The following is a 26,661-nucleotide window of genomic DNA, read 5'->3' as shown; positions in this document are numbered from 1 at the left end:
ATTACAGAGTGTGAAATGGCGTCGGCCAAAGTAAAGAGCTGTTTTAAGCGATCAATTTTTTTTATTTTTGCGTTAGGGTAGGCTATAATCGTTCTTATATTACGTAACATTCCATGATCGTTGAAGTCGATGTCAAACCTTAGCGGCAGCATGATGTCAGGATGGCTAGGTGATAATAGCGGTAAGAGACGTTGTTAATGCAGGCAATATCTGCGACCAAGACCATTAAACACCTTTTATTTTATCAGTTTTCGATTCGATTCTTACACATGGCAAACAAAACAATGCGTTCTGTTGAATCATAATTGATCTCACAGCGGGAAGACCTCGTTGAAAATAGCGCGTCTATTTTGGCTGGTTTACTTAATATTGCAGTGAATAGTTACGTGACTATTCCAGCAGCGGAAGTTACTCTATGATAAGCCTACCATACTTTCATCGCCTAAAAAGAGGACACGTTTCCCCAGCGGGAAAAATAGGCTACAAGTAGAATGTTACGTATGAAGAATTTTTTACATCCTTTTGGATAATTATAGACGTATGCAGGAAAAGTTACAGAAGAAAGGCAGACACAAAAAACTCAGACAAATTTGTTTTTCGCAAGTCGATTTGTTGCGACAAAATAAAAATGTGATGTGATAATGTAATAAAAATGTGACAAATCAGGCAGTATCTGCACTCTGCAGGTAGCCATGTCTTAACTTTTTTCAGAAAAAAAAAGATCAGCTTTAACAAAATTATAAAATTACTTGCATGAAATATAATTGAAGTTGTATACAGCTGTTAATGAGATGCTAAGGACAGACTCAATTAAAAGGCTGTTACCTTCCTTGTAGGCCTACTATTGTGACTGCATCATAGATTAAATTCATTCTACATTTGCACCCACATAAGTTGTAAGCATCCACGCCACGATTTATTTTAAAAATATATATTTTTGAAATATTTATGTTATGCAGAGTGCACATTGGATATTTTTTCGATTTGCTTCACTTGACAAATTAGCCAAACTACAGACATTTTGCACATTTAAAATCACCAGAGCGTGACGTTTGAGTTACGCGGAGTCTGAGAGTGAAGAATCGCTTGTTTACTACGGTTTATGAAGGCGTTTCTTGTAATTGGAAGCAAGCGTGAGGTCGCTGGCAGGTGAAAGTAAATTTTTTGTGTTTATGAATTGTTGTAGGTTATCGGTACACTTCAGTTCTTGTTCGTTTTAATCATAGTGCTGGCTAACAGACTAGGTAAGGCAGTGTAGGACGGCCACACGGTAGCCTAGGCCACCGGACCAGTTGAGTTGCTGTGTGTGTCCATCCCCTCCGTGCATTCTCAGCCTAGTCTAGCTGGCTCGATTGATTTTAAGACTTTGCCGCCATTATTGTTTAACTATTAACTAGACATAGGCCTACTAAAAACTGGAAACTAACCTAATAAGTTACTGTAAATGGTGATGTTTCAATACCCACCAGGTAGATTAAGTAGGTCTGGTCCACACAAGTCCACCCAGCCAGCAAGCCCATATGGGCCCCACATGGGCTGATGTACGGGCTCCATGTGAGCTGCCCATATGGGGCCCATACACATTGTGTCCGCGGGCATCACATTGCCCCCATGTAGGCTGCCCATATTCATTTATGGGTTTCATGTGGGTTGCTCACACTCAACCCACAAATCTAATATGGGCTGCCCATATGTAACCCATTAATCTAATGCAGGCTGCCCATGTGTATATCAGGTATATATTAATAACTGCAGACAGATGCTAAAGCTCTCAAACTGCAAGCAGTGAACTTTGCGCAATGCATAGCAAGGTGCCCCAGTAAAGTGCTCAATCGGCGTAAGCCAAGAGCGTCAACAGACAGTGACCACCGTTTAGTATTTATACACTGGAATGGCCATGAAGGTATATACCTCCATGGGACATTTTTCTATTTGTGGTACGTAAGCACCAAAAATAGTACTACTGGCAACTTTGCCAAAGTGCTCCAACTGCAAGCAGTGAGTTTTGCGCAATGCATAGCAAGATGCCCCCAGTAATTTTGCTTGTTCAATTTCATTTTGTGTTTGTTTAAAAGATGTCAAAGTCTAAACAAATGCTGATCGAGGTGTAGGCCTATATCATATTAGTATGGGTTGCCCATGGTTGCCCACAAACCTTTGAATCACTGTGTGGGTAGCCCATGGTCTGCCCATAAAAAATGTGGGCAGCCCATGGTCTGCTCATAAAAAATGTGGGCAGTCCATGGTCTGCCCATAAAAAATGTGTGCAGCCTATGGCCTGCCCATGAAAAATGTGGGTAGCCCATGGTCTGCCCATAAAAAATGTGGGCAGCCCATGTTCTGCCCATAAAAAATGTGGGCAGCCCATGTTCTGCCCATAAAAAATGTGGGCAGCCCATGGTCTGCCCATAAACAAAGTGGGCAGCCCATGGTCTGCCCATAAACAAAGTTGGAAGCCCATCAATATTTCATGCTTAGCGCATGATCAATAATTTTATCTGGCTAAATTTATTAAAATGCATTTATATGATCACGCATTTGAAGACTGGAAGTTTTATATTCCACCTTGTCATTTAGCAACACATTCTGCAAGAAAGCCCATATTGGGCACATATGGCAAAAACACAAAAACCCACATGCCCACAAGCCCATTAAAATAGTATATGGGGCCCATATGGGCTTGCTGGCTGGGCAATCACTAGCTAGGCCTACCATAACCACTTTTTTCAAGCCAAAAGCTCATTTTATGGGTTCCCGAGTGTTCCAAAGTAGCCCATAGGCATAATTAACAAATGCTATTTTGTAGAGTTTGTGATATACTGTAAGCTACAATGTGTGACTGGATGAAATCCTTAGAAAAGCTGCCGTCATTTGGCATAAGTGATATTTCCAGTGATGTACGCGCATACAAAAAATATTGACGCCGTCAGCGTTAACGCAAACGTTCGAAAAACCATACGCCGTATGCGTCAACGCAACTTGTAAAAAAAGTTGTCAGCGTCAGCACATACACTAGCGTAAACTAATTTTGTTTGCTAAGTGCCAAACATTCACACGGTATAAACCACTCGAAACAAACAAGTTTTATCTTGAATTTCCACGAAGAAACACAAGCATCTGAAAGTGTTCATCTGACATTTTTCTGTGTTTTGGTTCCAATATGTCTTTGCCCATTGAAAACGTTCTTTCAACTGCAGCGCTGGAAGGTATTGGCGTGTTGTAGCGAAAAAAATACATTAAAAAGTATGCGTTGACGCTATGCGCTGAAAAACCGCAAAAACTTTACGGCGTAGCCTCAAGCGCAAAATATCCAAAAAAATGTGGCCGCAAGCGTTAGCGTAAACAAAAAGTCTACGGCGCAAGTATGCGGCGTAGAATTTGCGGCGTATACGTACATCTCTGGATATATCTAAGTGGATTGTATATCAAAGTATGAAACTGGAAGTAACTTTGGTTTGTTAGAAATAAAATGTTTGTGTGGAGGAATAGCACTATAGAAGAGGTGGCTACAAACAACGACTCCTACCTTCGTCCTTCATGTCTTGGATGGCGACATACAGCTTAAAACAACGCAAAAATACTATTTTCAGATCCAAGGACAACTAGGTTTAAGTGGACTACAGTGGTGTGACTTCGTTGTTTAACTTCCAAGTCGCTGTTTGTGGAGCGTGTGCATTTTGACCGGGTATTATGGACCACGTCAATGGTAGCCTACCTTGTCTTGCAATATTTTATTTTGATTCTGCATTGCCTTTTCTCTGTCAATAAATTAAAATTCATGGTGTTGAAAGTTTTCATAAGCGGGTAGGCGTCTTCACTCATTTGAGGCCTTTTACCTAGAACGGTGGGATATTCAAATGTAGACCAATATCATGTAAGTCTTTTTCTATGAGAAACCCTTTATCGGCCATAACAGCATCATTGAAGTGCAGTTCATTAGCATTAGCAACTATTTTCTGCTTCAAAAGGTGAAAAAATCCACTTCTCTGACATATTTCTTTGTCACTCACATTACCAGTGTAAAACTGAGATACAATCATACATAGCCGTACGAGCCAGGGGGGCAGCTGCCCTCCCTGTTGTTTCAAAACGTCGCGAATTCGGGCAAAATCTTGCAATTATTAGCGCAAAAATTGCTATATGAAAAGCTACAAAATTGCATGAATTAAGAAAAACTATAAATTAATATCTTTTACCTATCAAACTAAGTACAGACTCTTATTTGCACAAGAAATGTGCTGCAAAATTTTCGTTTGGCACACCCGTATTGATGTATTGTATTGCATGGTGATCAAACTGTAGTACGAAATGCATTTAACCAACTGCATCATGCCAATTTGGGCAGCGACCAAAATATGTCTCTAACACTTTTGTGAAATTGCCCAAATCAAAACGCAAAATTTGCTATATAGCCTAGCTAATTTTACTAATATTCACAAATGCATCGTGTTGATCTAGCTGGGGGGCGAGGGCTGACACTTTGCGAATAGCAGCCTTAGCCCTTGTCTACTCTTCAGCAGAGTACTGTGCACCTGTCTGGTGCCGCAGTGCTCACTGCCACAACATCGACACTGCCATAAACAGCGCCCTGCGCACAGTGACCGGATGCCTGCGTCCCACACCATTGGACAATCTCCCCATTCTCGCTGGCATCCAACCTGCTGAGCTTCGTCGCGAAGAAGCCACTCTGTCCCTCGGTCGACGGGCCGACTGAAATCAAGACACCCATTCGTGCCAGCCGCTCGGCTTCTGATCAACGAAGCTGACGAACAAGACATCTCTGCGGCTACTTGGGCGGACCATAAATGGCATTCTGAATGGAGGTCAAGCACCACCAGACTCCATTCATTCATCCCCGACGCCGATACACGCCCCATCGGCCTGACACTACAGAGACAGGCATGGGTGCGCATCAACCGTCTCCGTACGGGCGTCGGGCTTTTCCGCTCAACCATGCACCAATGGGGAATGGCTTCTTCCTCCTCCTGTGAATGTGGTGCCGAGGAACAGACCGCAGACCACATCATCAATGACTGTACCATCTTCAAGCCACCTAACGGAGTGGAAGGTCTGCGCGTCATGGATGATGAAACTAAAGACTGGCTGCTCTCTAGCAGCCTTCCAGTGTAGTCCGGGAACATCGTGAATCTGGGGTGGTAAAAGGATAGACCCTTGGCCCCAGAAGCTCAGACGATGACGACGAAGCAGCTGAAAACATGAAATTATTTGATGAAACTGATTAGTCTGTTTATGCAACTGCCCAAATTAGCGTGAGGCAGTTTCCCCAAAATGAACAAATTCATTAATTTTTCCCATTTACAAAACTGTATCGTTTAAATTTGGGCAACAAAAAAATATGAAATCATCTGATCATAGTCTATTTGGCATGATGCAGTTTGCCTCGGCATCAAAATTTGCAAAGTCTTTAATTTTTTTTCATAATATCCATAAATGCATCATCTTGATTTGGGCAACTACAAAATATGAATTTATATAAATCTGGTGAATACTTTTTGTTCCAGACGGTTGTTCGCCTGGTCAAACGTCATATAAAAACCGTTCAAGTCTACTGAATATTACGTCATGGAAATTCCTAAAACATGAGCCAAAATTGCGCCATCGTTCGTAAGACCTGTGTCAAACCTGTTGAAACCTGTTTAAACATAAAATATTGCGTCACGAACTGCTGGCGTGCCTTTGAGTTATCACAAATTTTTCTGATTCATTCTCGAAGTTGTTTGTTGGAAGTCGGTCGCACATTTAACTGGTTTATTTGGTGCTTGCTAGCTGGACAAATTCTCCGTCTTTTATCCAAGTAATCTGTATCGTAGTGACAGTTTTTAGAGGTGTAAGGCGTTGCATCTCGATTTCGATAGCCGCGGGCTAATTTTACAGGAATACACTTATTGAATAGACGTTTCAAGGAGTGTTTCATTTTCGGTCACTACATGCAGACAAACGGATCCGGGAACTTTATGTTACAATTTTCCCACGAAGAGATTATGGTTTACCGCTGTGACCACTTTTATAAAACAATTTGGGTGGAGAGGTTACAGTACTTTTTCAACCATAAACGGACACAGCTAAGCAACACCACAACATTTAACAAAAAAATGTTATGCCTGTTAAAGGTAATGTTAAGGTGTTGCTTAGCTTTGTTTGATTACTTTTATAAAAGGGTCTGCTACTATTCGGCGAGAGCCTTTTTCGGCGAGTTCCTTATTCGGCGATTTTTTGAAAATCCAACGACGCCTTCTGCGAATCCAACAATGGAATATTATTCAATATTCAGACATTGAGTCAATGTAAATACGTACTGCTAGGCTAATTGGGTTCTTTGAATCCTACGTCACCGTCTGTATGCAAACTTAGAATATATTAGTTATTTTTGTCATCAAATTACCTAGCCTAACTATATTTTTAGAAGTAGTGCTACCAGACCTTTTTATTTTTTGTACTAAAATTCGTATCATCAAAACTACTTTAATTGATTGAAAAAAGTTTATTTGAACAGAAGTAGTATGTCTGTGTTTTTTACATTTAATTATAATTTCTCTATTGTTACGTACTTTTTTCTGAATCCGCATGGTCACCATGAGCCGGTTTCCTGCAATGTTTAGTTTTCTGAGTCTTTTATGACATCACAACTGAATATTTAAGTGGGGTTGTTTTTTATTTGTGGTGTGTATGTACCGACTGCTGTCTTATATTCGTCACCAGCGAATATTCTGCAGTGCAGTCCAACGTTCTCGTAATTCTACTGTTTAGCCTACGTTCAAGTTTTAATTTAATTAGCATTGCGCCTGGCAACACCCGGCGTAGGAATATTTCGTATATAAATAAGGAGACTAGCGCAAGAACATTCCTTTTCAAATTGACACAACTTGGCGTTCGTGTGCTTGTCTTGGCTATCTGATGGCATCGACATAAATGCTGGGTAATCAATAAAGAAACCTTTTTGAGGAGCAACTGTAGTGCTTGATCTATGTATACAGAATGTTAGCCTAACCACTTCTGTTACATGTAAAACAATATTTGTTACTCCTACCTGCCATGCCAAAGTGCAGAAGCATCGAGCAATGCACAAGCAAGGTATCTTCAAAGATGAATTCAGTTGTTCTATCTTGATTACTTCGGTAAGAAATTCTAGCTAGCTAGTGATCAGTGGCTAGCCAAAGGGGGGTTGGGGGTTGCAACCCCCCTTTGGCACGCATGTGACGTCACGATATTGAGAATGATGCTTTCAGTCTATGCCTCTAAAACAAAGTTTGCCTAATTTTAAATAAAACATGCAAAGAGCGAGTTTTGCCATTACCAAACATTCAAATATCTCAGCCAGGAATTAGCAACAAGAAAACAGAGACTTGTAGCTTTATTTCGAAAAATGCAGGAATATTCATACCCACCCAAATATTCATACAAATATTCATACCCATTTTACAGGAATATTCATACCTACATTTTTGTTGAAAATACTCTCAGAATGCCCCAAATTCAAAGTAATTTTTCAAAATTTTCTGGGGGAGGCCTCCCAGACCCCCTGCCGCTGGGTGTCGCCATAAGCGAAACCTCCCCTTTCAAAATTCCTAGCTACGCCACTGCTGGTGATCTTGTTATGTTACTTTTTCACTGTTATCATGCACCGCATACATTATATTTGGGCAATTTCTATAAAAGCGTGCACATTTGGGCAAATTTACGTACTGCCCTCCCCAAATGGTTTGGTCTCGTACGGCTATGTAATCATAATACGCCCATATGGATCAACTCCCACTAATGCCTTTGCAGTTCGAGTACGTTTGCGACTGACGGTGAAGTGAGAACAGTATTTCGAGATGTAGGTACCTTCAGTGCAGTCGACGATGATCATGGTGCTTGGGTAGTCCTCGTAGGCAAATTATACTGAAACACTGTAAAGACCACAAAACAACAGCTTAAGCCATGCTCAAGCAAACGTTTAACAATTTATTTGCCTGCAAACTACGCCACTAACTCTAGCGCACAGCATTGTAAACAGCGGCTAGTCGTTCACGACTCCAACATCACGCTCTGTTGGTTCGTTATGCAAACGGTCTATTAAGTTGGTAATCACTAATCAGCAACGTTTACAAGTGCTGAATCAATACAAAATAGATTTGGGATTTTGGGTAAAACAATAATTTATAGTAAAAGTGTGAGAAGCTTAAAATGTAAATATGTCAAGCTTTTGCGTTTTTTAATTCTTTATTTCTTTGTGCTTTACTCCATTTTTTCTTCTTTGTCCCAATTTTTCATTTTCATAAATTTGTTGATCAGATCTCCTCAAATGAGGAAATTTCCTCACAAGTGGATTTGCAGTTCCGCTCGCACTCATCGCTGACAACTATTTGGCCACTTAAGACTATCGCAAAGCAATGTAGTATGTTTCAATGAACGTCTAAGATTATTTAGAACAGCAAATCAAATAGTAGCCTACGTCAATGTTTTTTTTTGAAAGTCTCTAAATCAGCATGTTGCATTGGTGCAGAAATGGTTGGAAATTGCGAAAAAGTCACATAACAATGAAATCCTGTTGAAAATATGAGCAAGAAAACTGAAAATGTAAAAAAGAGGACATTTGAGCATTTTTGGGTGTCCTCGGAGGCAGGGCGTATCCTCAATGGAAGCAAGGGAAGCATTGCTTCCCCTGTCAAAATTGATAAAAGAGAAAATTATATTTTTCAGTAAAACGGTTTCGTAATTTCTTTACCTGACTACAAATTAGAACGGTTTCTAACTCATGTCAGCGTGTGATTTCAGCTCGGTTTTAATTTTAAAAAAGTTGGAAGCTTAAGGTGCGTCTACACGAGAAAGTGTTCTTGCTTAGAAATTCTTGCTTAAGCTAGTGATTAAGCTCGTTTCGTCTACACTGGCAACCTCGACGAAGATTTTGCTCGCTTGAATCGCGGTCACGTGAGTATCTAATCCCCAATGACGTCACGTTTTAAAAATTTCGCGCCAAAGCATAGCAGTTTGCGCTAAAGTACAGCAGAGTAGACCAAGCAACTGACTGTTCTTTAACCATTTGAAGTTGTTGCAGTCTTTCAGTCATGGCTTCCCAGAAGTTGTGTAAAAAATTCTGCAAAAAGCGAAGGATGCAAACCCGCAATTTACTGCTTATTGAAGCATTCAGACACCTCAGTGAGGTTGAAATGTTGGAAACAGAATTTCGTGTCAGCGTGGGTGACTGGTAACAACCAGCAAGATCATTCCTCCGCTATTTTTATTACCCAGTGTACAATGGCAATAGTTTTCTGCTGAGATCCTGTTTTGGATTTGAAATTGGAAAATATTGTGCTTTCTATGGGCTATTTCGAGTAGGCCTACGGTCACCGCCAGTTCAGCCCGCAACATTAATAAGAACGGGTTGGAATCAAAACTTAACGAAATCCTTTAACGATACCGCCCTGCCCTGTCTGGATACTGAGCTGAGAGGAGACCTGAGATTTTGGCGGGAAAAACATTTCTAAGCAAGAGAACTCACTTAAGCGCCCAGTTTTTCGCTCTGGAGCGTATTTTTTCTCGACGGCTCGCTTACTCGCCCATTTTCTTAAAAGTAAGCGGAACAAACTGCGATTAACTTAAAGAAACAAGAAGTTTGGCTAGCTTAAGCAAGAAAACAGTCGTCGTGTAGACGCACCTTTACGGAAGCGAAGATTCGTATCGCTTCCCTTGCTCTCGTTTTTGCTACACTAAGAAACAAGTGAGAGACTAAGGAAAAAAAGCAGAGCAAAGTTTGCGCGAGTTACGTTTCTTTTAACTAATCCATGGAAGCAACTTTTCAATCGCTTCCCTGTCGCAGGGTTACCAGATTGGCTAAATTCCTCAAATTAGGCTTTTTTAAAATTAATTCTTCAAAATGCATAATATTCAATACTTCTCAAATATTGTAACCCTACCAGATGAAACCATGTTCTCCATTGCTCAATATATGTTTTATATTTGTTTAATAGCCTACTCGTAATGTGGCGGATCAAAACTCATCCACTACAGTCCTTTTATACTTGCTATTTTTCGGGCTATACTTGCAGAATTATTTTTGCTACAATTTATTGAAATCCGCTACAAGTCATAAAATGTATGTACATTTTATTATTTTTAATAGAAACAGGTAAATATATCCATTTAGCCCTTTTGTCTAATATTTTCCTTGTTTTGGCCTATTTTTGTATTATTTTAGCTTTTAGACCTTATCATAGTCTGGCAACTCTGCTCTGTTGGATTTTGCGTCGCGGGCTAAAAATGAAAAAAGTTAAAGCGCCGTTATGGTTATAATATCGGCCTAGTAAGCAAAAGTTTGAGCCAAATGTTGGCTTTACACTGCTATCCTGGCTGGATAAACTTTGGCATAAGACAGGATATGTGAGATCGAGGCTAAACTTGACTGAAATGAATTCTGGCTTAAGCTACTACAGCAGTAGGTAACTGTATCTGAGTTTTTGGTGTTTTTCCAATTTTAGCCGTATTTTTTGCCCGTTTGTGCGTAAGAGCTACCATTAATAAGTTAATAGCTGTTTATCTGCTTATAAATTTTAAACAAATATTACCCTAAAAGTGTTTCCAGAAAGCACTATAATCCATTATTTGAGTGTAATTTTGCAAAAAAATTTCCGGGGGGGCATGCCCCCGAACCCCCCTAGAAACCACGTGCCTACGGCACGCTCTGATCCCCCACGAGTTTTATTGCTTCCCTTGCTCAACCAACCAAGATACGCCACTGCTCGGAGGACAATTTATTTTTCTTCAAAAAAGAGGACAAATCCTCTTAAAAGAGGACATGTGGTAGCCCTACTCTATGATCTACTTTGAAATTTCCGTACTGTATGTCAGTGCCATGGAAGGGCCCGTTTCGGCGAGTCCAATTCGGCTAGTCCGATTCGGCGAGTGCCCCATTCGGCGAGTTCCCTATTCGGCGATTGTTTGATTTTTTTTTTAAATTATTGGGTACCGTAGCCTAATTATCATTGCCGTTTTAGGGTTAGGGGTAAGGGTTAGAGCCTTAGAGGTTAGGGTCTTATTTCAACGTTAAGCAACGTTAAAACGATGTAAAAGCGGCAATGATAATTATTGCATGATAATTTGATGATAATTTCAAAAAATCGCTAAATAGGGAACACGCCGAAAAGAGCTCTCGCCGAATAAGGCACTCGCTGAATCGGACTAGCCGATTCGGACTCGCCGAAAAGTAGCAGACCCTTAGTGCCAATACTTATACAGTAGATGAACCATCGAATGGTGGTGTCGGGAATAAGCTATTCGACTTATACATAGGCGTCGATTTTTTTTTAGAAGAGAGGAATTCTGGGTGGGCGAGAGTTTTCAAACAGATTTCATTGAATGTGTATTTTCCCAAATTCGCAATGGTTAATAGTCTTTCTTACAAAGACTGCGTTTAGCGTTACGGGAGCAATTGAGCTTTAATAGGTTTGATGTTTCTTTCTTGCGCCTTGCGATCTTATGAGCGCTGCTAAACTAAACAAACTTCTTTCATGTTTTTCTTTGCTAACTAAAAAGCGCGTGACTCGTGACCTGTTATCTTTAAAGTGGCGCTTTCGGATTTGCCGCAAAATGTTCTGACAGGCAGATTGCACGTATACGCCGCAAATTCTACGCCGCATACTTGCGCCGTAGACTTTTTGTTTACGCTAACGCTTGCGGCCACATTTTTTTAGACAGTTTGCGCTTGAGGCTACGCCGTAAAGTTTTCGCGGTTTTTTAGCGCATAGCGTCAACGCATACTTTTTAATGTATTTTTTTCGCTACAACACGCCAATATCTTCCAGCGCTGCAGTTGAAAGAATGTTTTCAATGGGCAAAGACATATTGGAACCAAAACACAGCAAAATGTCAGATGAACACTTTCAGATGCTTGTGTTAATTCTTCGTGAAAATTCAAGATAAAACTTGTTTGTTTCGAGTGGTTTATACCGTGTGAATGTTTGGCACTTAGCAAACAAAATTAGTTTACGCTAGTGTATGTGCTGACGCTGACAACTTTTTTTACAAGTTGCGTTGACGCATACGGCGTATGGTTTTTCGAACGTTTGCGTTAACGCTGACGGCGTCAATATTTTTTGTATGCGCGTACATCACTGCTGACAGGTGACTGCTGACTGCGGATATTGCTGCTGTATAAATTCCGTTGGTATGCGGCAGTTCACCGATTGTTTTCCGAGGCCCACAAACAGCAGCTACTGTAACAAGTAGGCTACCATCAGGGTTAAGACGCATCCACTGGAATTCGGAAAAAAACTTCCTTTGCGACACACGACCTTCCCGAGCCGGAAACTGATCCAGCAGCATGCTAACGTCAAATAGAACAGGTAGAGATCCATAGCTTATGCTGTCTTCTACAATTACCGGTGCATTGCCTGAGACATTGACTTCACCACTGTCCATCCTTGAAGCACTGCTTTCTTCATCAATGTCATTTCTACGTTCATTCGTGGTGGACACTTCTTCTTCAGCATTATCATCTCGACGCCTTTTGGAAGCTGGTTTTAAGAATGCACGAATAGATGTTTGACTTTGCTTCATAAAAAACCATACTGATAGTTTAGCTTTAGGCCGACGCAGAGCATGTGCCCTTTATGTCAACTAATTGTTCAAGGTGGGCCACCTGTGGTTATTGTATGAGAAAGCCTCTGTTGCAGTGGAAAGCCTGACCATATCTAAGATGCATATTGCATAATCATCAGTGTTAGCAGATTAGAGATATGCTTATTGTCTATTGCTTATAGTTTTCATTAGATTAATTCTTATTTTGAACTTTTAAATAGATTGTTGTGACTAAATCTCTTTAAATTTGTATATAAGAGTTTACATTAAGTATGAGTAATAATACTACTTCCACATGTGGTCTGTTCAATGGTGACATGGAAAAATGTGGAACTATTATTATTTTGAAAAGAGTTACAGGAACTTTGTCTCTGGTTGGTTGCCTGTTCATGATTTCTGCAATTTGGCTGTTCCGCAAATACAACATTTTATCCCAAAGACTAATTCTTTACTTAAGTATTGCTGCTTTGTTTGACGCAATTGGTTATTTACTTGGAGATATGACGCCTGATGGACCGACCTGTGACTTTGAAGCTTGGTGGTTGACATACTTTGGTTGGACAGTTCTAATGTGGGTGTCTTGCATCACATTTAATTTGTACCTAAATGTGGTGAGGCACAAAAGAACAGAGAACTTGGAAAAGTATTATCATTTTCTATGTTGGTTTGTACCTCCACTTCTGCTCAGTCTTTTGCCACTTGCTGGCAATAATTATGGCCCTGCTGGTGCGTGGTGTTGGATCAAACACGACTCTATTGTTTGGAGGTTTGTGATTTGGTACATACCAGTGTTCATCGTGATATTTGCATTGTTTATGGTGTACAGCTACATCATAATATTTTTGAAGCGACAACTAACGACTTCTTCTTGGCATGGGAACTTTAATCAAGATTCTGAAAGAAATAATGCCTTGATTGAGGAGGACATCAAGGTGTTGAAGGCTTATCCATTTGTTTATTTGGTTTTGTCAATCTTTCCTCTCATTCTTCGAATCCATAATGCTGCAACAGAGGAGGGGGATGATGTGTATGTACTGTGGGTCTTGACTGTGTTAACTGCTCCGCTGCAAGGGGCATTAAATGCAGTAGTCTTTGGTTTTGATCCAGAAACAAGAAAGAAGTTAAACTGGAATCATATTCAGCTTGCATGGGCAAACAGGTTTGGTCCTTCAGCTGTGCAAGAATATCTAACTTCGCCAAGTGATACGACAGATGCAACAGCAGGTAACAGTGAAGTCGGCATTGAGAATGAAACAATACATCGACAAGGTTCGTTGGACAGATATTCAAGTTACAGTTCATTAAATTGATTTCACATTGTTGGCTGATGTGCAACTTTGCGTACAATACATGTCAGCAAATTCCTAATCATTATAGTTCGTTTGGCATATAAAACTTTGTACATGTTTTTACATTTCTATGCAACCTGTTGCACTAATACTGTATGTTTGTTTATACCTGTTGGACATATGTGCATTACCTGTGAAATTATACCATAATAAATTAAATCGTAAATGATCAATTCTTATCATGTTTTGGATTGGACAAGACAAAACACTAAGTTTCATATCCTTTGAAACTGATAGAGTTTGTCTATATACGTCTTTACTCAATTACACTTTGTAAGAAAAATGTAGGCCTACATGGTGTCAAAGTATTATATATATATACCCTACTTTTTATTGGATTTAATTTTACAAGTCCTAACTGTTTTTGTCTGTTGTTCAGACTTGTAGTTTTACAGCGTTAAAAGACTGGTAGAATTATACAGAACAGGTTTTGATAGAGTATATCTTAACTTACACACGGTAATCATTGAAGTTTTTGTGAAAAGAAAAAGATTTAGGATTTTCCCACTGTATGATTTTGAACCGATTCTGTGAGATAAATTAAAGCATAAAACATTTTCAATTAAGGTGTATTTTATAAGGTAAGGTGTTGCGACCGTGCCATATTTTAAACTGATTGTTCTGCTTTGGTATCATGCACGTTATAACGTCCACATTTTGTCGCTTCTACCTTTTTTTAAACCTCTAAACTTGGTAGGAAAATGATTTATCGGTGTCCTATGCAGGGGCTCCGAGTAGGGAGGAAGTCGGGCAACTATAATTAACCCCCTAAAGTAACATTGCAAAGGAAAAATGAGTAGTTTTTCGTTTTTTCACTTTTGACGGGGCCCATTTTTACTACTAAAATAAAAATGTTTTAACTAAAAAATGACCAAATTTTAGTGAAATGGGTAGCTTCAAGTATTTTTCTGCGGGGAAGGGTCGCTATGTTCCGAAAACACTTTGTTGAGTACCATTAATTTTCCCGAACAAATTTTTACTTCAAAATACTGCATCAGATATAAGATGATGCAACTGAAACAATATCTGATGCAGTGTTTTGAACTATGGGACCGTTCAAATATTACGTAACGCTATCGAGGGGGAGGGGGGGTTTATGTAAAGCGTTACGTTAACGTCACATCGGGGGGGAAGGGGTTCAAGCAAAACGTTACGTAACGCTTACGAGTACGGTAGTTTATTTGTGCTGGCTGGTATCGTTGTTTGGATACTAAATTAAGCTGAAATCATATCCAACAGCACCTATTTAGCACCAACAAAATCTCTATCAAGTATCAACTACGGTAGCCTACTGTAATTCCCGTAATTCCATATAGGTTCTAAGTGCTTAAAACCTCGCATTGCGAAATTGCAAGGCAGCATTCTTACAGTATAGCAACTTACTCGTATACCGGTACCTCACAAATAGCAATGTTTAATTGTGCACAGGAAGTAAAAAGAACTAATAATTAATTAATTGTTTGTTAAAGTGTTTATAGTAGTCTTGAACTGGGCACAAGAAACTACGCTTGCAAAAGTGCAAAAAACGTCAAAATTGAAGTTGATTTAATGGCTAGCTTGTTGCATTGTTTCGGCAAGTTGGACATAACGTGGTGTTAGCTCTTATTCTATTCTTCCCCGCATTAAAGAATCAATGTCAAGTATCGAGTTGTGTTTGTTTGACTTGATCTCAACAAGACTGGAAAATCCTTCTTCACACTAATAAGTGGTAGGTAGGGGGGAAGAACAGTCACCTTCACGCGGTCCCCCCTGTAAGTAGCATCATAAAAAATGCGAAACGAAGACTGTCAAAACCGAACCTCGACCCGGAACGCTCAGCACAAGACTCCACGAGAACCGCTCTTTTCAGAGCGCGGCAGTTCCACTGTCGACAAGTACCGTCGTCCCACCATCTTACAGCTGAACGCTGAGGGCATCACATCCAGCAAGATTGATGTGATCGAGCAGCTCGCTCATAAGGACCGAGCTCTTGTCATCCTCCTCCAGGAGACCCACTGCACTTCTGCAGACAAGCTAGTAATTCCACACTACTCACTAGCTGGGTTTACCCAAAGCAGGAAGCATGGCCTTGCCACGTTTGTCCATGAGAGCTTAAACTGGACGCTTGCAAACTCCTCCGCCAATGAGGAAATAGAATGGGTTTGTGTGATCATTGAAAATTACAACATCATCAATGTATACAAGCCACCATCCTCACACCTGAACCCATCATCTATACCCGCATTCCCCTCACCCAGTATCTATGCTGGTGACTTTAACTGCCAGCACACCGACTGGGGTTACAAGTACATCAACAGCGACGGAGAATGCCTGGCTGCTTGGGCTGCAAACAACAACCTCGCCCTCCTTTACAATCCAAAAGATCCAGCCAGCTTCTGGTCCGGACGCTGGGGAACGGGCACAAACCCTGACCTGGCCTTTGCAAGCATGGACACAGACAGCTCTCTTCCTGACAGACGTGTGCTAGAGAAGTTCCCACGTTCCCAACACCGACCTTCGCTTATCACTGCCCCTAAGCTTGTCTCTCCCATCCCAAGTGCCCCAGTGAAGCGATGGAACTTCAGAAAGGCCAATTGGAATCGCTACAGCCTCATAACCAATCAAACCGCGGCGGAACTACCCTCACCTTCTACCGCCAATGTGGATGAGGCTTACCAAGACTTCTGCCGTGCTATCAAATCCGCAGCTAAACAAGCTATCCCTCGCGGCCGCCGAAAGAACTACACGCCGTGCTGGGATTCAGAGTGCGAAACTTTATACCGCTTTTATATTCGTGCCTCACCAGGTGCTGCCTCTATCTCAGCCGCAACAAGACTGCTTGATCGGCTGGACTCACGGAGGCTAGAGCGATGGAAAAACACCGTCAACACTATCGACTTTACACACTCTAGCCGAATAGCATGGAGTACTGTCAACAACCTTACGGGCCGTTCAGCACGCCCTTCCCGCCAATGCCCCGTTACTTCCAATAACATCGCATCAGAACTTGTGAAAAACGGGACGTACAAAATAGGCGACCGCAAGTTCTCCAAACTTGTAAAGAGGGAAACGTCTGATCTCTGGAAAATCCCAACACCAGATGAGGAAAGCATTTCTGGTGAATTTACGTCCGATGAGTTCACCGCTGCCCTACAATCAACTAAGACCCGTAAGGCCCCTGGTCCCGATAACATCTGCCCCGAACTTGTACTCCATGCTGGCACCGCCATGAAGTCTTGGCTGCGCAAATTTCTGTCTTCCTGCTTATGCCAACTCAAAGTCCCCAAAATTTGGAGACGAGCCAAAGTAGTCGCGATCCCTAAGCCTCATAAGCCACAAGAGGATCCGAAGAGCTATCGACCTATATCTCTTCTCTGTATCCCTTTTAAAATCTTCGAACGTCTTATCTACACTAGAGTCGAACCAATTATAGACCCACTCTTGCCCCGGGAACAAGCTGGTTTTCGACGTGGAAGATCTACTGTAGACCAAGTCACTCTCATGACTCAAGACATCGAAGACTGCTTTGAGGCAAAGAAGAAGGCTGGTGCTGTGTTCCTTGACCTCACAGCCGCATACGACACCGTATGGCACCAAGGCCTCACCTGCAAACTCCTCCGCCTGCTCCCGGACAGGCACATGGTCCGCATGATCATGGAGCTCGTTTACAACAGAAGCTTTACCCTCACCACCGGAAGTGGTAAACCAAGCAGGTTACGACGCCTTAAAAATGGCGTCCCTCAGGGATCTGTCCTGGCCCCCCTTCTGTTTAACATCTACATCCACGACTTGCCAATCACGGTATCCGCAAAATACGCCTACGCCGATGATTTGGCCATTTTACACTTGTCGAATCAATGGGATACATTGGAAGAGACTCTAAACCAGGACATGTCGACACTTTCGGCATACCTCCAGAGATGGAGACTGAAGCTCAGCGAAACCAAAACAGTGACGACAGCCTTCCACTTAAACAACCGGGAAGCGAAGCGTGAGCTCAAGATCAACACCGATGGAAAAACCCTGCCCTTCTGCCCAAACCCTAAATATCTAGGGGTAGTCCTGGACAGGTCGCTCACTTACCGTCAACATTTGGAGTCACTACGCAAAAAGATCTCAACACGCACAGCTTTGCTAAGGCGTCTGGCCGGCTCAGGCTGGGGAGCCGGAGTCGATACCCTGCGCATTGCCACCATCGCGCTAGTTCACGCTCCAGCAGAATACTGTGCACCTGTCTGGAGTCGCAGTGCCCACTGCCATCAAATTGACACTGCCATAAATGACGCCTTGCGTATCGTGACAGGATGCCTGCGACCTACACCATCGGAAAATCTCCCTGTCCTTGCAGGCATCCAACCAGCTGAGCTTCGTCGCGAAGAAGCTATCCTGTCTCTTTCTCGTCGCGCTACGAACCCCAACCACTTGCTCTACTCAAGTCTCTATGAGTCTGTGAACGAGAAACCTCAGCGACTGAAATCGAGACACCCATTTGTACGTGCCGCACAACTCCTGATGAAAACTGCTGAAGACCAATCCATCAGTGCGGCTACCTGGGCGGACCACCAATGGAGCTCGGAGTGGAAGAAGAACTCTTCAAGACTCCAAAGTTTCATCTCCGACACCGGCAACCACCCAACCGGAATGCATTTGCCAAGGAAGGCCTGGGTGCGGCTCAACCGCCTGCGTACTGGCGTCGGACTATTCCGCTCGAACATGCACAAATGGGGGATGGCTCCATCCGCGATTTGTGAGTGTGGCAAGGAGGAACAAACCGTAGACCACACCATTTGTAATTGCGCCATCTACCATGCGCCAAATGGTGTGCGTGGTCTGCGTGAACTGGATGACAAATCAATTGAATGGCTGCTCGACACCTGCCCAAACATCTAGACCGCGTCGCCGCCACTGCCCAAGGGTGGTAAAAGGCAGAGCCCCTCGACCCTTGGAATGGCGAAGAAGGTTCAAACGAAGAAGAAGAAGTGGTAGGCATCTACACCAAGACATCAATGGCTTTTTGCGGGAGGTTTTTGTATTCGGGAAATTCAAGACGAGAAACCCAACATTCTGTGTAATCCACTTCTCGGAATGAGTATATTTGATTTAAATCAGCCCGTAGTTCCAATAATTCCTCATCCTCAGTTGGTTCTTCATTAAATGGTTGGATAATCCACGAGTTTGCTTCCAGACATTAGTCGTTATCTTCAGGAAAATACGTAGTGAAATTGTCGGCAGGTAATATCAGGTGACCAACAATAAGGGCAGACAAGTTATCTTCAGTAGAAACGTCCTCAAACTCCCAGCTAGACTCTTTCATGTATTGACTTAATACAGGAAATTCATTGAAGTTCTTCGGCAAAGCATTCTCTTTCCAGAGTGCAATTTTCATCTTCAGCGCATTGATCTTGCTAGTTGACCGAAATATATTCCCCCTCTCCCTTGAAGACTGATCTTCACTTGATTCAAACGATCAAAAATCGACGCCAAGTACGCCAAATTTGCAATCCAGAATATGTCACGAAACTTGAAAGCCCTTATTGGGTCTCCGTGCAGTGTAAAATGCCCCGAATTGTTCGCAAAGTATATTCGAGCGTATCTATTTCAAAAGCACAAAGTAGGTTGGCGAGTAATAACCGCACACCAGTAGGTCCGGTTGAAAGTTTACAAATACGCCAATTGCTGTCTCTGTTGTGACTTCCACTATCACAGATCTAAGCTGTAGGCTATACCCTTCTCCAGCTATATACCCTAGTTTTGATCTGGTATACACTTGGGTATACAGTATACCCGGTTGAATAGCACTGGCCTAGGCCTACATATGTTCATTAAAAACCAAACGACTTTGACACAAACCTCTCAACAGGTAGAAGACATTCATACGTGCGAGTCTGAAAAAGACAATTATGCATCAAGTTCGAACCACACAAGCGAGAGTAGGCTACTGCTCCAATATATAGAAACATTTTTGAAGCATTGATGACCCCATTCGAAGATGCTTAGCTTTTCTTGCGGTTTCTTTTGCGCTTTTGTGATGTTTCTTTCAATACATAACCAAACAATGAAAGGTTTGAATCGAAAAATTTTGGACAGTGGGCTACTAAACGTTTTCAGTAGGTACATAACGTTTTAATTCCAAGAAAAGAATATAGCTAAAATTTCATGTCTCAAACGTAAGCTTTAGGTGCATACAAACCAAGATATTTTATCAGCACGTGTTTCCACGTCATAATTTTGATATAAACTGGCAAAACGGGCTTTATAATGGAAAAGCGTCACGTGGGGGAGGGGGGGGGGTGACAAAAACGTTACGTTGGCGTCACATGGGGAAAGGGGGGTCAAAAATTCGGAAAAACAGCGTTACGTAATATTTGAACGCTCCCTAATGCAAAGATTGTCATAAATCAAGTCTGGTTTTAAACTTTTGGCTACGGCTGTATGTACCTTGTGACGTCACAGCGCACAACATCATAGCTGGATGCGCGCGAGGCCTCGCAAACGGGTATCAAACAAAAGCGGCCTTAGCAAGACGAGGGCAACAAAATTTGGATTTTTTTTTTGATAAAACACATGTTGTACACGATGACATCACGCTGAAACAAAAAACTCGCAAAAAGTTAATTTGGGTTTCCCACTCTTTGAAGAAATAAAAAAGAGTCAAAAGTCATGCAAATTTCACTTTGTGTGGAGCTACATGTAATCAGTGGCGTAGCAACGCAATATGCCGCCCTTGGATTTTTCCTCGAAATCCCGCCCTCCCTTGAGCACCGTCGTAAAAGCTGATTAAAATTTCACACAACAGAAGAATTAAAACAGTGTTTGTTATATTTTATTAAAAGTTCAAAGTAAAACCACTCCTTACTCAGACAGCTGAAGGATTCTTTCTCTTTGTCTCCTTCTTTAATACCGTACACTAATCGCTGGCTTGAATGCCCTTTCTATATTCTGAAACCTTTCGGGCCCTAATTTGATCATCTCAACTCTCATGTTATGAGTAAATGTATCTGGCCAAGTAGCCACATCGTTATGAGAATAATAGATATTGTCTGTTTTATCTTTATCTGAAATTGTTTCATTCATAGGCTGACTTCTTTCAATGATCACTTTGTTATTGTTTTGCTCGAGGTACACTTCTTCTTCCGTCTCAACTTGAGGTAGCGATTTACTGTGGCTGCTAACCTCTTCAGACTCTTCTGTTTCTTTAGTAGAGGCAATTGTTATGAACTTCAAAATGTCCCCTTTATTCTTTTTTAGTTCTTCTTCTCTAACTTAGAATTCTTTTTTTTTTTTCTAAAAAAAGCTCCACTTTCTTTTAATCTCTTCATAGGCAAAAGTAACTTAAAAACTTTGCAACTTAAATTTTGTTCTGGAATCTGCAGAACCATAGTTAAAAAAACAATAACCTTAATTGCAAATTTGCTGAGTTAAGCTAAGTGATCTATTTCAGACCTGAAACTTTAAATCTTTTACAAACCTAATCTATCTTCACACATGAAGATGGAGGAATCCCGTCTATCTACCACAGACAGATAGCAAAGGTGGCCGTTGACGCGATAACCTCACAGTCCCTTCCTGTCTCCTCGCGAAAGTGAAATAAACTTAAAACTAATCTAAACTTAACTACCAAAACTAAATTGACTTAACAATGCTATAGCTTACAACATGGCCATCTGCTTACAATAATTACAAGTTACAACCGACATTCCATGATGACTTCAACAGCATGAGTATCATTATACCAGTACCGTATAAAAATACCACAAAGTGAGTCACAATAAAAAAATTTGCAAATTAGTTTAGAGGCATAACTTGTGTAATTTTTTAGCTTCACTTAGATCAGTGTTAACTTACGTCTTTTAAAGTCTGAGTCTCTCTGAGAATAAATTAATGTGATTGTCTTTGTTCGTTTAAAAGGTTATCACATTTTGCCGCCCTCCAGCAACGTGCCGCCCCTGGATTTATCCACAAGATTCATGGGTAGTTACGCCACTGCATGTAATTGAGAGGTTACTGTTATTTCTTTATTCACTTGAACAATAGTTTGCCTACTTTTTGCAATTTAGATTAGACCAATTGGTGTCAGCCTATTTTGATTTTTAAATCTGTCCAGATGATTTGAAGTGTTGAAAAGCCGAACCACCTTTTTTTTTTTAAATAAATGGATTAAAAAGTGACCACAGAGGGACTCGAACCCCCAATCTTCTGATTCAAAGTCAGACGCCTTATCCATTTGGACATGCGGCCGACGAAATTTCAATGGTCGAAATCAATAGCCTACTCATCGGTGTGAAGTTGTCTTATTTTTAGGGAGCGATTGCTCACCCGAGCCTCTCCCCATTTGGATATGTCCCTGAAAGTACACAGTATATTAACTTACTGTAGTCAAATGTATAAATGACAAACGATGAAAATGTAGAACACAACAGACACGAATGAGCTCCACCACAATTGCCGATTTATAGCAGTAACATCTTATTGTTTCGTCAGCCGCTCGGCCTAATGGATAAGGCGTTTGACTTCGAATCAGAAGATTGGGGGTTCGTGTCCCTCTGTGGTCATTTTTTTAATCCATTTACTTTGAAAAACGGTGACACGACTTTTCAACATTTCAATCATCTGGACAGATTTAAAAACCAAAACACACCAATCTGTCCAAATAGCAAAAAAGCAGGCAAACTGTTGATCATGTGATTTTAGTTTAGACTACCCATAGACTACAATCGCCTCCAAAACCCAATCGCGCCCTAAAAATAAGACAACTTTACACCGATGAGTATTGATTTCGACCATTGATGTTTCGTCGGCCGCATGGCCTAATGGATAAGGCGTCTGACTTCGAATCAGAAGATTGGGGGTTCGAGTCCCTCTGTGGTCACTTTACTTTTTCTTGGTTAACTGATAGTAAACTTAATTTTTGGTAACTTAATTTTTGGTAACTTAATTTTTAAACTTAATTTTCTTGGTGAACTGATAGTAAACTTAAACTTAATCGTTCTCCAAACATAAGACTCAATTCCACCGATGAAAGTTGATTGCGATCACTGAAATTTCGTCGGCCGCATAGCCTAATGGATAAGGCGTCTGACTTCGAATCAGAAGATTGGGGGTTCGAGTCTCTCTGTGGTCACTTTTTAATCCATTTACTTTGAAAAAACGGTGACACGACTTTTCAACATTTCAAATCATCTGCACTTAATAAATGATTCAAAAAATCAATTCCTCAACCGTATAGCCTACATTTGTCAAGTAGCCAAGCCTATTCATTATATTTAGTAGGGAGCATGAAAACGAAGCCATCTTGCAATTGTGTTGTGTATGCCCTGGATGGGGTGAGATGTGATTGAAATAAAAAGCTCCAGAAAGTAGTAGACCATCTTCTGGATGCTTAGGATAAAGCAGCTCAAGGGCCGCATACTATGCTCTTCGTGCGAACACGAATATTCGTCATTCGTAAGCCGTTCGTGTTTAAATATTTTCTTCGGAAAGCTTTGTGCGACTATTTTGAAACTCGAAGATTTTAAATTTAGCAAAATGTTTTTGGCTACGAACAGTCAAAATTTCTTTAGTTGCACAAATAAAAACAAAATGATTCAAGTGTTTTGGACATAAAAAATCTTCGTGTTCGTAAGTTTTGTTTGTGTATATGTAGCGCAAAAGTTTTCTCACTAATAAAAAACGTCATTACTTACAAGCCATTATTACTTTAACTTACAAGTATATTTAAAACAATGATTACTATTAGTAATAATAAGCGTAGGGGAAGGTGGTGTTAGTTGAGTCAGTGGGTTAGTTGAGTCACCATTGTTTTCTGACTAGCCAAGCATGACTTCGTGAAGATTAATTGCTAGAAACAATAAGCATTATGGGTAACTGCGTCCATCTTGCTTTAGCAGCCGTGCAAGTTATACAGGTTGTACACTAAATGTACAGTCAGCAAAATGCCATTTTTTGGACTAAAAAGTAAATATTTTCAGTTCAAAGTTGATCGGGATGCTGAAGCTATGCTAGGCGAAAACGAAGATAGCGTCAAAGTTTCATATAGTTTATAGCTATCTTAAGCATAGAACATTTGTGTAAGACCGATAAAGCTTTACGTATAGATAATATGTTCAATAATTGTCACGAGGAAGGATTGGGGTTGGTTGAGTCAATAGCTGCAGGGCTAGTTGAGGCAGTGACTCAACTCACCCTACCTCAAGTTGCAGGCTGCTGAAATCTTACTTCTGAATTTGAATTGCTAAACGTGCATTATTAAATCAGTTACTTGGACAAAATGAGCTATTATTTGATTAAAATTATCCATTAGGCCTACTTTTCTATTTAGTTTTACACCCTCAGGCTCACACATCTCATTAATTACAGCCTTTGGACAGGGCTGTGTGCCTGTGTATGGCCCGTTTAAGGCCTCCTACAACAGAGCATTGAGTTCCTGACAAATAAATAATCCTGGAAAGGTTTACGTTTATAGTAGGCTATATATGATGTGTCTGGCATTACAAACCAAGCCTATGAAAATGCTTTTTCCCACAAAAATATTGCTGCCGGTTTTGAGACAACAGGGATATATCCTGTGTACAGAGACATTTTCACTGACATAGATTTTGCTCCATCAGAAATGACCAACCGACCTTTAGAGTTACGTGTTGGGATTCAAGCTGAAAACTGTGCTTCAGAAATCAATGAACACACGGATCAGTTGTCCATAACCTTCGAAACACCCAACATTAGTGCTGCACATCAAGCTTGTTCCAGCGTAACTTCTGCTCGGAATTCAGCTAGTTCAGAGACCACTTATGTGTCTCCAATGGAAATACTTCCAATTTTGCCAAATTTGGTTCGCGAAGCAATACAATGTGGCCCGCGGGAAAAGCATGAAAAGTATTAGATTTCACGTCACTAATTTCGATAGAATGTGTGAAATTTGGGTCTAGGCGGTATGAAGACTTTTTTTTAGAGAAGTGGCATGAAGTAGGGCGAAATCGAGAGAAATTAGGGCCTGGTTGCAGTAAAGATCTATTTTTATTTTTTTAGAGAAACGACATAAAGTCGAGTAAAATAACCGAGGAAAATTTGAGTCTGGTTGCAGTGAAGACTCTTTTTTCAGGGAAAGACTGTTGAAGCGGGCGAATTTGGGGCCATGTGGCCCGCCTGGTATTGTTAATAATTTTTGTGGTCCACAGTACAAAGTAGGTTATTCCCCACTCCTGAATACAATAAACGTTCATTGATGGTATATATCAGAGGTGCCAGATGGGGGCGGTGCCCAATATAAACCCAAAAAGTTATGCATCTCATGAATGCCATTGCGCCTCAACTAACCCCACCCACTGACTCAACTAACCCTGCCTGCGGGGTTGGTTGAGTCAAACGGTACTCTATGTTTGAGGTAATAAAAATGGCAATTAAACATGAGATAGCATTTTGATAAATGGGTAGTAGCAAGCATACTTCATTACCTTTGTTTCACTTAGAGTTTCATAGGTGTATCTACAATAGGTAAAAAAATATAAGGAAAAATCTGAAACATGACTCAACTAACCCCACCTTCCCCTACTTGTCACAATCCATGTGCGTAGCAGCTCTGGCGGAAGGCTACATTTTTGTTCTAGAATGTAAGAACTATTCTATTGCATAGTTTTGTTGTGGTGTTTCGACAACACTACTGACCGATAGTAACTTTTAGTTACGCAATCTGTTATTGGGAAATCTCCTTCTAGAAAGTTTCTGTGCACGTGACATTCTGGAAACTTCTTGTTGTTGATCAAAATACTTGTTGACCAGAAGAATGAGTTGTGATGCAATATTAATCTAGTCTCTGGAAACTTCTGGTCTAAGCAAACCTGTTTTGAATAGCCGCGTGATTCGAAGGGTCTTGAGTCTTGACCATTCGTGAAAATCCGCGGAAAAGTGGGGTTTCTACAAAGATTTCTGAAAAATGTTGACGTACTAAAAGTCTTCGTAGAAACACAAATATCTTCGTACGAACAAATCAATTTTTTACAAACAAAATACTCTGATGAAAAAATATATCTTCCTACGAATATTCGTGTTCGTACGAAGAGCATAGTATGTGGCCTCTGAATGCAAGAAGGTGGCTCGCTTCTAAAGCAGTAAGAGTGACACTCATTCATGGCTTCAGAAGGAAAAGATGCGTCATGAGTTAATTTGTTGGGCTGGATGCGAATGAAGACTCTGCAATGTCAAAGGGAAAATATACTTCAAATTAAACTAAAATCTTACATTGGTCGAGCGACATCTTTCTTTTGGGGCGCTTGTCATCGACCAGATTTTGCTATGAAACAAGTAGCCTAGTGCTGGGAGTCTGTTTCGCAAGTGCAGTTACGCATAGCAACTTGGTTGATTACGGCATAGCAACTCGGCAGCAGTGGCCGAGTGGTTAGCGCGTTGGGCTCGCAGTCGAGAGCCTGCATGTTCGACTCCAGCCACCCGTACTTGCTGTTGTTTCTCTGGGCAAGAAACCTTACGATAATTGCCTCTACCTAGTGATCGATTTCGAGTAATGGGTAGTACCAAATTTAAGTCATAAGTATAGTAGACAACCGGAAACAGACATTGCCGTCGGCTGCAGCGTGGGTCAGGTGTACGTCGGAAGGCGTACACCGATGCATAGCGCTCAAGTTCGCTTTCCCGCAAATGCAGGATAAAGATAAACAAACAAGCAAAAACAAACATCTGACCGGAGACGTTATTACTTATTAGTCTCTCAGTCCTCAAATGTCAAGCATCGTTGGATAAGTTGATA

The 26,661-nt window shown here is 41.1% G+C and overlaps 1 protein-coding gene and 3 non-coding genes across 4 annotated transcripts; 3 read left to right on the top strand and 1 right to left on the bottom strand.

Annotated features, from left to right (window-relative positions):
* The first annotated feature begins 12,841 nt into the window (after positions 1 to 12,841).
* LOC145774789 (cyclic AMP receptor-like protein A) lies at positions 12,842 to 14,072 on the top strand. The gene has a single exon (XM_082586099.1). The coding sequence runs from the start codon at positions 12,849 to 12,851 to the stop codon at positions 13,884 to 13,886; it is 1,038 nt and encodes a 345-aa protein (XP_082442225.1). The 5' UTR covers positions 12,842 to 12,848; the 3' UTR covers positions 13,887 to 14,072.
* Positions 14,073 to 22,069: 7,997 nt separating this feature from the next.
* Positions 22,070 to 22,142, bottom strand: Trnaq-uug (transfer RNA glutamine (anticodon UUG)). Its single transcript has one exon. It is a non-coding gene; the product is annotated as a tRNA-Gln (tRNA).
* Positions 22,143 to 22,700: 558 nt separating this feature from the next.
* Positions 22,701 to 22,773, top strand: Trnar-ucg (transfer RNA arginine (anticodon UCG)). The gene has a single exon. It is a non-coding gene; the product is annotated as a tRNA-Arg (tRNA).
* Positions 22,774 to 22,952: 179 nt separating this feature from the next.
* Positions 22,953 to 23,025, top strand: Trnar-ucg (transfer RNA arginine (anticodon UCG)). Its single transcript has one exon. It is a non-coding gene; the product is annotated as a tRNA-Arg (tRNA).
* Positions 23,026 to 26,661: the final 3,636 nt, after the last annotated feature.

The sequence above is a fragment of the Aplidium turbinatum genome, chromosome 7, assembly GCF_918807975.1.
Source record: "Aplidium turbinatum chromosome 7, kaAplTurb1.1, whole genome shotgun sequence".
NCBI classification, from domain to species: Eukaryota; Metazoa; Chordata; class Ascidiacea; order Aplousobranchia; family Polyclinidae; genus Aplidium; species Aplidium turbinatum.
This window is presented reverse-complemented; position numbering and strand designations above follow the sequence as displayed.